The sequence below is a fragment of the Bidens hawaiensis genome, unplaced genomic scaffold (assembly GCF_021521415.1).
Source record: "Bidens hawaiensis isolate Kalapana, Puna unplaced genomic scaffold, B.hawaiensis_p1.1 tig00017168_1, whole genome shotgun sequence".
Lineage (NCBI taxonomy): Eukaryota > Viridiplantae > Streptophyta > Magnoliopsida > Asterales > Asteraceae > Bidens > Bidens hawaiensis.
In genome coordinates, this window is record NW_027492600.1 from 104,066 (window position 1) to 117,500 (window position 13,435).

Here is a 13,435-nt window from a genome sequence, read left to right on the forward strand (position 1 = left end):
ATGATATGATATGAAAACAACGCTTTTTATAGCTGCAAGTTTATTTCTTTTTTTTCCCAACATTATTGGATGATATGGATTTATTTTTGTGTAAAAACAAAATTTTATATTTAAGTTGTACTTGTGTTATGTGATAGATAGTATTCCTTAAAGGCTTAAATTCATATCAAAATATTGATTCATGTAAAGTTGTATTGTAATCTTTCAATAACGAGTTTTTTAAAGTTTTAAGAACACGACTATCGCCACTAGTAGTGGATATATAAATTTTTAAACTAGTGTCACCCTTTGAAAATGTTTGGTGTAACTGTGAGTCGAGTGTGCCGAACATGTATGTAGCGCTTAAAGATCAATTGTTAGATACTATATAGCCATTAAAAAATTTTTGATACCCATAATGGTAATGAGAAGTTTGGCCTCATAAATGCTGCCTTAGGTGTGTAAAAAAACTGAAAAAACAACTTTAAACCGAAAACCCTTAAAAACCAAGTGTTTCGTTGGTTTGGTTCAGTGGTATGTGTTATAATCGAAAAGGAACGAACTAAACTATTAGAAAACTACATATTTAATGAAATGTGGTCATTGGTTTTAGGGGTTGATCTATGGAGGATTTAGTATTATGACTTTACTTAATGTCTTGATGGATTTGAGGTATTTGGTATGTTGTAACAGTTTATTTCCCTCTTGAGTAATTTGACCTAAACGAATATGTTGTTTACGAACTTCGTGGACTCAATTTTCCCAAGCACAAAAGCGAATAGAAAAGCCGAGCACGTCCACACATATATAAACCGAAAAGCCTAACCATATAAAACTTCAAAACGAAACCCAAATGGCTTTTAAGGAGCAAAACCAAAGCATCCTTTGGTAGAGGTGCATAAATTGGGTTTTTCAAATACCCGGTTTCGAGTATGAACCGGGTTCGGGTATGAACGTGTATTGGAAAATCAGGTATTGGCAATACCCAGGCCGAGTTCGGGTCCGGGTATTGCCTCTAAAAGTCATACCCTATGTATTGGGTTCGGTTTGGGTATAGAACGAGGTATTCTAAAACCCGGTATTTGAATACCATATTTTCGAGTATTGAAAAAACCCTACTTTCGGGTTTTTTTGGGATTTTTTCTGGATATTTTTCGGGTATAAATTGGATTTTTAAGGGGTTGCACTTTTAGGGGTATTTTCGGGTATGTTTCAAGTATTTTGCGAGTAATTTCAGGTATAGATCGGGTATTTGAAATACCCGGTTTCGGGTATTGGAAAAACCCGATCTGGGTATGGAACCGGTTCCGGTTTTCGAGTATTACCGGGTACAAATCGGGTCCGGTTCGGGCACGTTTTTTGGTACTAAAGTGCATACCCTATCCGTACCCTACGGGTAGGGTCGGGTACGGGTACAGGTTCGGGTATTAAAACTCAGGTATAAAGAAAACTGGTTCCCGTTTTTTTTTTTTGGGGGTTCGGGTTTTTTTGCTATCCTTTGGTGTAGAAAATGTTGAACTAAAATGAATTATGCTCACTGTTAGATGAAAGAAGTAAGTACTTCGGGTTTTTTGAAAATATGTTTATATTTATTTGAGCTCTTTTTGTTAAATAATTAAATTCTAGTTGTTTTAATGATCTATTTGTTTTAAAATAAAACAATGATGGGGTGTAGCTCAGATGGTAGAGCGCTCGCTTGGCATGCGAGAGGCACGGGGATCGATACCCCGCATCTCCACTTTTTCAATTTTTTTTCTTTATTTTTTTTATAATATTTATTATTATTGATTATTAATGTTAAAAGGGCTTAATTGTTTTCATATTTGCTATGGTTAACTGCATTTGGACACAATTGGGCTCATTAACACTTAACTGCATTTGGACCCAAATGGACTCCTTTTTTTTTTCTCTTGATATCATAATTTTATAAATGACCCATGATTTTATTATTGTTTCCAAGATATGGTACATTCTCTATTCAAAATTTTGATTTCATTATAATTAGTCCCACTTACATTTCATTGGCATTTAGGCTTGTGATTGTTGTGCTTTCCAATGGCATCGGGATCTACTTTTTATATTAAAAAACCTACAATAAACTATTTACAGAAATGAGTTTATGAATGTGATCTTAAAAATGCGAAGCGTGATGCGAAGAATCTAGGATATAATTGTAAGTGTTTTTAGATGCATTGTTGTTATAGTTTGTATGCACCACTGGAATCACACGGCGCATGGATCGTTTATACGCCAAACTAGGGCATTTTGGATGCACCGTTAGGTCCGTTATAACTAGTTTAGAAGTGCTATTAATTCTAGCAAGTTTAGACGTTCCATTGCAACTAGTTTTAATTGTACAGTTTGAATTGGACATAACTTTTTTTTTTTATGCAATATGATTTCTTAAGGCCATGAAATATATAAAAGTCATTTGAGTTTAAAAGAAAGTTTATGGGACTAGATTTAAGTAAAAAATAAGCCAACAATCCAACAATGAAGGATGCTTCGTACTTGCTCTTTCAGCCTTTTTTTTTACTTCTTTATAAATTGCGATATTGTTATCGCCTTAATTTTTATCATCGAAATAGTGCGGTCACCCGTCATCGATATAGAACACTTGGTAGTATTCTTATGAACAAAATATTTTAATATGTATTGAGACAATATGCATTATGTAACTTTATAAACCCAATTAATTGAACACAAAGATGGACATAATATATGTACTATGTTTTTTGTATATATACTATTTTCCTCATACACTATTTTGTGCATGAGAATAAGTCATGGCACAAGGGTCCATGAAGCATGGACTATGGGGGTTGGTGAATTAGGGGAAAGGGGTGTCCATTGCAATGAAGACAAATGCATTGGGATAAAATGGAAGCAAACCCTTATTTCCTTACACATGCATGTTATGTTAGCCATTTTGTCCATGCACGATGCATGGATTCACATGTCATCAATTATCATCACCATTCTTGCTAGGGATTTAGCAAAACTCCATCTCCAAGAAGCCAAGATCAATCATTCCATTACTTTGGACATTGAGCTTTTGAGTTAATTAGGGTTGGTCTACCATGAAGAATGTATAGATCAACTTTGGTAGAAAAAATGGTGGTTTAATTTTTTGGGATTTATGGATGAATTGATGTGTGTACTATAGATAACATCAATAATAAAATTGTTTTAGGCGATTTGAAGTGTAGTTTATGTTTTAAAGCACTCTTAATCAGCATCCGAATCATATCAAGAACGCCTTATGTGATAATTGTTGCGAAATATCCAAATTAATACAGATGGATAAAAGCTTTATAACAAATAGTAGATTAAGGATTTTATAATATCTATTCAGATTTGGTTATTATTTTTAATAACAGAGCAATTTATGATCGAAAGTACTTTCTGTCACATCGTTAATTCTAGTTAAGTTTCGTTAACTAAGATACAATTGCTAGTTACTCAAAATATTGAAATTTATATGCCCAATTTTAGTGCCCTTGTAGAATATATGATCATATGTCATAAATATAGTATAATGTAATAACCTAAAATCTTATAAGAGCATTTTAAAGTAAAAAGTAAAATATATAGTTTAAATGTTGAACAATGTTAAGAATTATATAAAGATATACTTTTGTTATTTGAACTATTAACTCATTTAACATGTTTACAACTTGATTACAACCTGTAAATTTGTTTGACTTGTTTAGATAAGTGGAATGGATGGATCATGTTCGGTTCACGCAATTTTAAGTTTGTTTGATTAGGATTAATTACATATTTGATACAACTAAATACCAAGGATCAGCATACCAACCACATGATTCAAACCCTAGAATTAACCGATTAAATCCGATCTTGTCACTTGCAACCACTCTAGATCGTCAACCAATCTTGAGTGGTCCTAATCATTGTTTCATCGGTACCAATCTTGACTGATCCTAATCAACTTTGATCGGTATGAATATAGACACGTGAAAATATCGATTCTGATAGATATGCTTAGAACTGATGCCAACAAAGCATGATAAAGAGTGAGAAAAAGGATTGGTCTAAAGGAGGAGATGGAAAGAGTTAAGAAGGTATAAAACAAGAAGAAAAAATGATTGATAGATTAGGTATTTTTGCATGGGCAAGGTTAGGGACTAAGTGATGTTAGGTAGCCATGCTATTTTCTGCCTGGGGGATGTCCCCTGGCTTTATTTATGTAACTATTTTCTATCTAAATTAGTAAATTTACAAGGTCTAAGTAATATTATAACTGATGGTTAAACCGGATGATTAAGCATCGAGTTGCTTGCTTGTGTTGTTGGATTAAAAAGATGTCAGCCAAGGCTTTATAGAATATGATTCTTTAAGAGTGTGATGGTTGTTACATAATTGTCTTACGTATTATAGTTAAAACAAATATTCTTTATAACGATAATTCTCATATCTGGACCATTCGCAAACCGCCTTGTCGGTTCACTGGTTGGACCACATTCAAAAGCCGAATAATGTTATAAAAATAAGAAAGAATTAAACATTTGATTGTATACCGAGTTTTTTAAACAAATATAAATGCTATTATTTTATAGGTGGATTTACAATATTATTACGCACCAAGTCTTGAATAAACATATTTATAGAGTTAAAAGTAGCATACATATCCGACCGCCCAGTCTGATTCCCAATGGAACCCATCGATTTAACTACACGCAACCAAATAAGTTATGTGTCTGGTTTCCGGTCCAGTCTGAAAACACTTGCTTATTAAGTTCCCATAGTTCTCTACTTATTTTTTATTTGAACTTGCTCATAACAAATCTAAATCACTTTAAAAAATTACCAATACTTCATATATTTTTAGATTTTGTACTTCTTATGTAAGGGTGTATATGTTTATGTACATAATATACCCTAATTTGTTTATATGCATCATCAAATTTTATATCATCACATACACTTGTGAAAGCTACATTACAACAACATGGTGTAGCTCACATTACCTATATATATGCGTAGGTTATATATAAACGAACTAAAAATACTTGTTCACACACACGCATGGCTAGTTTTATGTTAGGTCCAGTTATTTCAAGTATGACACACACCAAGATCAAATGAAGCATAACTTTCAGTTAGTTAGTTAGTCAGTCATTCAGTTAACGTGATTGCGGTTGACTAATCGGTTATATGTTCACCCCTAAATTATCAAGATCCAATTATAGTGACAAATAAATTTATGAGACTTGATTGTACACTATAATAATTATTTTATAAGCCAAAATAACCGGAATATGTATGTTAAAAGTTGTATCTTTTTTATTCTTGTAATTTTGGTCTAGGAAATAAATTTAATAACCTCTCTAATTTTGTGACTTCACTTGCAAGAAAGCACATATAATGCATACATCATATAATGATTTTTGCTGATATATATAAAAACAATCCTTAACCAACCACATTGTCTTAGGATAGTTAATACACGTGTGTGTCGTTGTGGTATAGGTTGGTATAATGACTCACTTTGAACTAACAATAACATTGTGGCCATTGGGCAAACCCTACATATAAAACATGAATATCATAGTGTAAAGTGATGTACTTCAAATTCATCAGGGTGATTAACAATATAGAATTGAAGAGAGGGTAATTAGATGTCCGAAGGTTTAAAACTTCGCTAGCGTAGGGTAAAAAAAATGACAACCCTTGTGTTGTGTCGCGATGTCACTCTTCTTTTAAGAGATCGTTACTTAATTAGATATGTATCATGACGAATCAGACGTCATAGATTAGTTTCTCATAGATCATATATCATATTTATTTTAATTTTTTGTCGGGTAAAAAATATTAATTAGAATGTGTTCCAAATTTGAAAGTTATGTATGTAGGGGATGAAGAAGAAGGTTGGTGTTCCACGTATGCCGCCACATAAGACAGATCTTGACAACAATGTGTGTCACGTCAGCGTCAGACTGATGGAGTTAAGATTTCGTTAGTCGCGGACCATTGGAAACAAATATGATTTAAGTTGGGACTACCGGAAGCTAACTTGTTAGTTTGAACGGTATTCCTTTAAATAATATAAGTATATACAACTTTTTGCACAATTAAAATCTAGATCAATTTTCATTTTGTTAAGTCTAGTATAATTTGAAGAAATTGAGAATAAAAAATGAACATTTGATTGCAAAGCACGTGGTGGATGGTTTTGTTTCCCCAAAGAAAAGTGATGTATCTAGAGTATAGAGGATGATGAGGGGTACATACCAACATGATTGATTAGGCCACCCCAACTCATGGCACCGGTACCACACCGCCGTTACATTAGTCAATCTTACATTAGACAACCCTCCTGGTTTCACTCCATAATCATTCATTATATTTTTATCTTTTCTTTTTACAACTTTTATAAATATGTAGAATTGTAGTTTGTTAATATAAGTAATTAATTTGCATCAAATTACACATGGTCTATCCCTCTTTTAACTACTTCAAAAGGGGTATTTGTAATTTAAAAAAAAATGTTGCAAATTAACATGTGACTGAAAGCAGAACGATCACAAAAATAATGACTGCGATTGATATGGTCGTACATTTTCAACCGTTTAGATTTTGTCACTAGCATAATTTGCGGTCCAAAACAAAATTCTGCTTTGTAAATTTAAACATAATTACTAACAAGAAATTTTTTTATTAGTTTAAAAAGTTGTTGAAGTGTAAATAACACATATAATTAAATAAATATTCTCATAGTCAACTATTATACTGTTGGAAGTAAGAGGAGTTTCAATAGACTTCTTTGTATCAAGATTATCTAGTTATTAAGATAATATAATAAATTAATATATAATATATTAGTAATCAAACATCATATTTTGCATCCATTATCTCTTTATATCTTTAAAAGGTGGCCTACTTATTGGCTCCAAAACAAAAGTTCTATTTTATAAATCTAATCATGAAAATAGTTTATTACAATATTTTTTTCATTTTTATGTTACTAGTTTGAAAAGTTTGTGAATAATAACTAACCACAATTAATTAAATAAACATCACATGGTACTAAATTTATGATTTCCCACATATCATACTTGTATACTATATGGCCTTCTTCTCAGATATATTTTATTTTGTATTATTTTATAAATATTGTATGTGCATTGATATTCATAACAATGAAAGGTGTACATGATCTGTTCACAATAAAACTCGGTGCATATTAAGTAAAACATAATAAGATTTAAAAAAAAAGATACAGTTTAAAAAGATTTGTTATGTATCAGACAACTTTTTTCTCGTATACATAATCTTTTATAGCAATATAGATTCGTATGCATATCTTTTATGTACAAATTGTTACATATAACAAATAGAAGAGTTAACATAGCGGGAAATTCATTACTCACTTGGTACTCGACTCAGTTTAAGTCTAATCCTCTTTTATATTATAATTGTATGTTCTATAAAATGATCATAAAATTTTAGAATTCAAGTAAAAGTGGTAAACCACATTTTTGTTGTTGAGTTTTCAAGAATGCCCAAAGAAGTCGTGGATTTAAAGTAAATCTTCCTTTATATCAATGTGTAATTGTGTAAATAAATATGTGTTTATTTTTTTTTTTATAACATAAATTAGCCGTTCAAAAAAAAATGAAAAAAGTAATAGCTAAGGTAAAAAATGTCACGTGTGGTAGCAAATCTTTTATAGCTTACCAAGTATATCTATGGCTTTCAATTCCATACTTAATTTTTGTAATGGAAAAACTAGCATGCTTAATTTTAAAAAGTATAAACTAAAAAAGAAAACAAACCTATACATGATTTATAACGATAAAATATTTCTTTATATAATAATAGGTGGTTTATTCACAAGGAATAATGGCAAGCACTCTCAGAATGTTCGCTCCTGAGATTCAGTTATTTAATTTTGTCGAAACAAACAATAACATATCACCGTTGTGTGAACAATTACATATCTCTTGATTTTATCTGAGATCTTCTCACATGATCTCATTTTTCTATAGAAACGAATCCGCTCAGCCAAAACCGAGCTCAAGTTTTTTCTACGTGCTAAATGACTTTAAACCAAGTCAAAGGTCCTATATTTTTATGTCTAAGTCCAAACTAACCTGACTCAGCTTGTGAACAAACATAGAATGCCTAGGTATTCCGTTCGGCGTGACCCAATGACAAAAGGCCACCGCCAGCTAGCCTAACCCAGTCGTACGAAGCCCCTAAGCGCCTCCAAGTTATCTTCAGTTCCGGAGAAAACCCACTTGCCCGAAGGCCCGTTAGTGGTAAAACCCGGATGTCCTTAGGATCGAACTAGAGATTACAAATTAAGCCACCCATGCTCCCCCAAAATATTATAAGTGAGAATTGAACTCGAGTCTCTCATTGAAAAACCCAATCTCCCTACCACTAATATATTCATCTCTTAAAAACTTTCTTCAATATTTTTACATATGAAATATTCATAAAATATATATTTATTTAATAATTGAAAGCTTAAAAAAGAATAAAAATAACGGTAAACAGCAAGTAAAATGTTTGGGTAAAGGAAAAAAAGCGATAAAATCGGCAATAAAAAAGGGGGTAACACAATTTAAGGAGGACCCTTTACCCTTTAAAACCAACCTTGATCCATTCTTCTTCTTCTCTTCTTAGATATTATTATTATTATTATTTCATTTCAATTTCAATTTCAATTTTAATTCTTGTGGCATCCATACAATACAACAATTCATCCCTTTGTTCATTCCATCATTTTTACTATCAATCAATCAACCATTTTCAACCCTAATTCTCTCTCTATTCAATCTTCACTCTCATATTTCCGTTGATTTTCATTTTCAATTCCTCTGGCAACAATTTTCTTAGGGTTTTGTTTGTATTGAAACACAACACACTGCTTCTTAGGTACGTTTTCTTTACGATTTCCTGATTGTGATGGATCTCAATTCGATGTGTGTGATCAATTGTATCGTTCACGATACAGAATTAGGTTTTGATCACGGCACTGTTTTCCGTAAATTAAACGAGTCTTTTGTATCAATTTAGGGTTAGGTTTTCATCACAGGAGTTTAATTTTGCATAGGGAGATTAAAGATGGTCAATTTTGTGTTTTGGTCTGTTCGGTGGTGAATTCGGGTGGATATCGTTAGGTTTTTTCGGGGTAGGGTTAGTGCGAAGAGCCGAAGATGAATGATGTTCAACAGCAGCTTCCGCAGAAGCCTGAGAGCACGACTGACACGTGTTTGGATTTCGAAAGAGGCGGTTCTGATTTCGAGAGAGGATATGAGGAGTTAATGAGGGGGCAGTTGGATGATTGTATGTCGTTTGCGTCATGCAGCTCTCCGAGAAACACAGAGGATGATGAGGAAAGTGAAGGTGGTGATCAGCTTATGAGGAGAAGACGGAGGTCTGATCTTGAGGGTGATGACCTGGCGGAGTCTTCGATTGCGAGAAGACGACATTCTCGGATTTTGAGTCGGTGGGCTGCGAGGCAAGCGCAGGAAATGATTACTACGATCGAGAGGAGGAACAGGGAGTCGGAGTTGATGGCGCTTGCGGGTTTGCATACGGTTTTGATGTTGGATTCGTCTTTCTTGAGGGAGTCGCAGTCTCCTTCGCCTACTTCCAGTAGCAGGGGAATGTTGAGAGACCGAGTACTCGTGCGTCGTCGATTTTGCAGATGTGGAGGGAGTTGGAAGATGAACATGTGTTGAATCGGGCTCGTGAAAGGGTGAGAGTAAGACTTAGACAGCAAAGAAGTGTGGGCTCGAATACAAATGTTTCAACCACTACAGAAGGCAGAGGGAGTGAACAAGATGTAACCGGGAGTGAAAATGATTATGGAACTTGGTCTCATGATCAAGTTGAACCACGGACCGAGGGTCAAAATCAAGCTGATAACGGTTCGAGCCGTGAGCAAACTCCTGATATAGGTGAGGTCGAGAGGGAGAGGGTTAGGCATATAGTTCAGGGGTGGAGGGAGTCGGGTGCATCTGAACCCGCACCCACTGTTGCACAGAGGAATAATGAGAGTCCGAGAGCCGAATGGCTTGGGGAAACTGAACGGGAAAGAGTGAGGATTGTGAGGGAGTGGGTGCAAATGACAAGTCAGCAGAGGGGTGCACGTAGTGGTCGTGAACAAAACCGTGAAAGGACAGGTGGTCAACATGATGGCCAACCAGAGCATATCAGAAGGGATATGCTCAGGTTACGTGGTAGACAAGCTCTAATTGACTTACTTTTGAGGGTCCAAAGGGAACGGCAAAGGGAGCTTGAGGGTTTGACCGAGTATCGTGCGGTTTCTGATTTTGCACATCGCAATCGTATTCAGGTTACTTTCTTTTAATCTTCTTTAACCATGCTTGCATCTATAATCTTATTATTATTGTTTTTTTCTGTATGTTTGCCTGATGCTTAGCAATTTTTGGGATCATACATGATTTTTGTTCATTTTTTCAGTCATTGTTGAGAGGCAGATTTTTAAGAAATGAAAGGCCTATAGAGGAAGAAAGGCCTTCTTCAGTTGCAGCAAGTGAGTTGGTTCAATTGAGACAACGTCACACCGTCTCTGGTTTGAGGTATGCTATATTTTGAAGCTTTTATGCTTGAAGTCTTCATATTTTGCTTTAAAGTCAATTTTGCTTTAAAGATTCAGTTGTATATAATCTAAGTTATGAAATAATCTTCCCATACAGTTTGTGTACAGTCTGCAATCTGCATGATCTTCATCCTGTTTGATTTTTAGTTACATGTTTTAAATTTACCCATGACTGGCCTGCACGAAGTGTTACCTGAATTGGCTCATTTACCCACAATTGAATCATTTCCTCTTTCTCGCCATTCTTCTGTTTAAGAACTGCGCCCCTTGCCTCCGGTGGCTATTTGACTAAGGCTGGAAAGAGGTGCTTGCTTTATGAAACTTCAACCTTCTTTCTTTGATTCTTTGATCGGAATACGGATGAGATCAGAAAGGCCATCATTGGGGCAAACGATGCAATAGCTTCGGTTAGAGCAAAGCCCAAAATGGCATAACCAAATGATTGTTTAGCCAATGATGGATTCCGAGCCACGGAATGAATCGAGGAACTAAGGACGTTTCCAATACCGATAGCAGCTCCCGCTGAAGCAATTGTAGCAGCTCCGGCCCCTATTAGTTTTGCACCTTCTAATATCTCGAGTTGATCATTCTCCTCACGCTTTTTCTTTTTCATTCACGATTTGATGTTCTAGATTCCTCTCTAGTCTAGATTCCTCGTCGATTCTTCCCCTCGTTCTTAATATCTTGGACATCTCACTTTTCCATGCAACGCATTCTTTTCGATCTTGTACCCGCTTGCTTCTATCTATAGAAAGATTCTCCTCTCCAATGACCTATTCACTACCAAGATTGACCTGAGTATCCGCCTTCATGCTTACACGTCCCCTTCCATCCTCCTTTTCTCCTTTATTCCCTGTTCTTTTTCCTCACGCTTCTCTTCCTAGGAAATTAGGCTTCCTTATAACCTATAAAAAGTATTTAAAGAAAGTGTAATATTGGTATAGACTCATGGAGACTAGATTCTATTTTTTGCTGGATCAACTGTGCGGGAACTTGAAATGCAATTGACTAGCAAAAAGTGTGGGTTAAGAGCTGCTGTTGAGGCTCTCTGTTGCAAATCCTTTCTATACGTTATTTTTGATCCAATCTCGCACTTGGTCTGATCCTATTCTTTACTAATGGTTGTTGACTAAAGGATGCATGGGACTCTTTTTTCTCGTTGCTAGGCTTTCAACCAAGTGCTTTTCCATCTTAGCTGAACGAGCTATGATCTCGCAATGCACTACTGTAGAGCCCAAAGCTTGTTCAATCATTTGATAACCAGAGTCATTCTTTGATAAATGATCACTATGAGTCAGACTCAATAAAATTTGATCAATCCTTTTTTCTGTCGTTAAGGTGGAGAACTGAACAAAGAATTCTCTTTTTTCATCATCAATCGAATCACTGTTTGCAACCCAGGATTCTATTTTATCATCAATCCAGTCCCCGTTCACGTTTTTTCTTTTTCTTATCAATGAATAGATCTCTTTACTTGTATGACTTAGATGTCTCGTATTTCTCGAAAAAGTGATTCGATTGATGGGATTTGGTATGATACTTATGAGATTGATATTCAAATATTTCTTCTTAGAGCGTCTTGATTTGACCCCATAAGCGGGACCACCACCCAATAGCATGTTGCCGCCTAGAGAAGCTCCTAATTGTTTCAGAGCAACTAGAAAGAGATTCTTTAACCATAAAGAATTAGGTTCAGATGTAGGATACTTATCCAGAAGTTTTCGTAACTCAATCATAGATGATGGAATCATCAAAGATTTGACCTTTTCAAACTCTGTCTGTAACTCACTAGAGGCCCCGAAAACAAAGAGAAGATGTGTACAAACGAGATATGCAGCAACAAGAAGAAGGAAAAGGATTGCATAGAGGAACTCCCGAACATTTGTCAGATGTGTCGATATCAATGGTGACTCATTATTTCGATGAATCATTTCTTCGGACAGAAGAAGATTATGGAAACACTTACTCGAAATCTCACTTATCAGATTCCATTTTGGAAGACATAATTTTTTCTGAAGAATTCGCCATGATATATCTGATCCATGCATAATATCATGAAAAATGGATACAAATTTTTGGCTGCCACTTAGTATCGGCAATAGGTCTGAAAAAGTATCTAAAAATAAAAACTTTAGATATCTGCACCCTGTCGAAGTAAGGAACCATGGCATATATGTTTGGAATAGATTCCATTTTGAGAGAGTTGAATAAGCACTATTTCGTTGAAAAGTTCTATACATCTGCCCTTTCTCAACGCATTTCTTTAGACAAAGACTACGTTTTTTCCTCTTTTCGGATGGTAAAGATTTCTCAGAACATGGAGTGTGAATCAAACCCATGTTTGAATTGAAATTGAGATACTGATACAAGTTCTTCCCTTCTGAATCAGATAGATTCATATCTGAAAGAGGTTGACAATAAGTTCTTTCAAAATTGACTATTTGTCCCTCTGTTAGAGGTGTTCCAGAAATGTCTGCGATCGAGTAAATAGCTCTACGAACGAATGGATTGGATCGAGTTGGAAAATGGTAAGATTTGTACAAGTTATACGTTTCGTCACCACTTTGTGGAAAAGCCTTAGGTATGAATATGTTAGATACCTGTGACTCGATTGCTGAAATAGTATCTCTCCCCCAAAAAGCATGTTTTTTTTACCGACGCACAAAGAAAATATTTTGCTGTGAATGAACAAGATATTGAGGAATTGTCCATACGTAAAATCATAATTATTGATACGGGCCTTTTCCACATAAAAGGGGATTCTTTTGTTACAATAGAAGCAGAAGTGATGTGGATTATTCAAGAATCGAAGTTTATTTCCTTTATAAAAAGAAGATCTCAATGAACTTCTATGAA

At 34.7% G+C, this 13,435-nt stretch overlaps 1 protein-coding gene across 1 annotated transcript; it reads left to right on the forward strand.

Annotated features, from left to right (window-relative positions):
* The first annotated feature begins 8,977 nt into the window (after nucleotides 1–8,977).
* LOC143553371 (uncharacterized) lies at nucleotides 8,978–10,719 on the forward strand. The gene is made up of 3 exons (XM_077043384.1): nucleotides 8,978–10,312; nucleotides 10,441–10,559; nucleotides 10,677–10,719. Exons 1-3 carry the CDS (start codon nucleotides 9,662–9,664, stop codon nucleotides 10,717–10,719), a joined length of 813 nt encoding a protein of 270 aa, XP_076899499.1. The 5' UTR covers nucleotides 8,978–9,661.
* The last annotated feature ends 2,716 nt before the right edge of the window (nucleotides 10,720–13,435 follow it).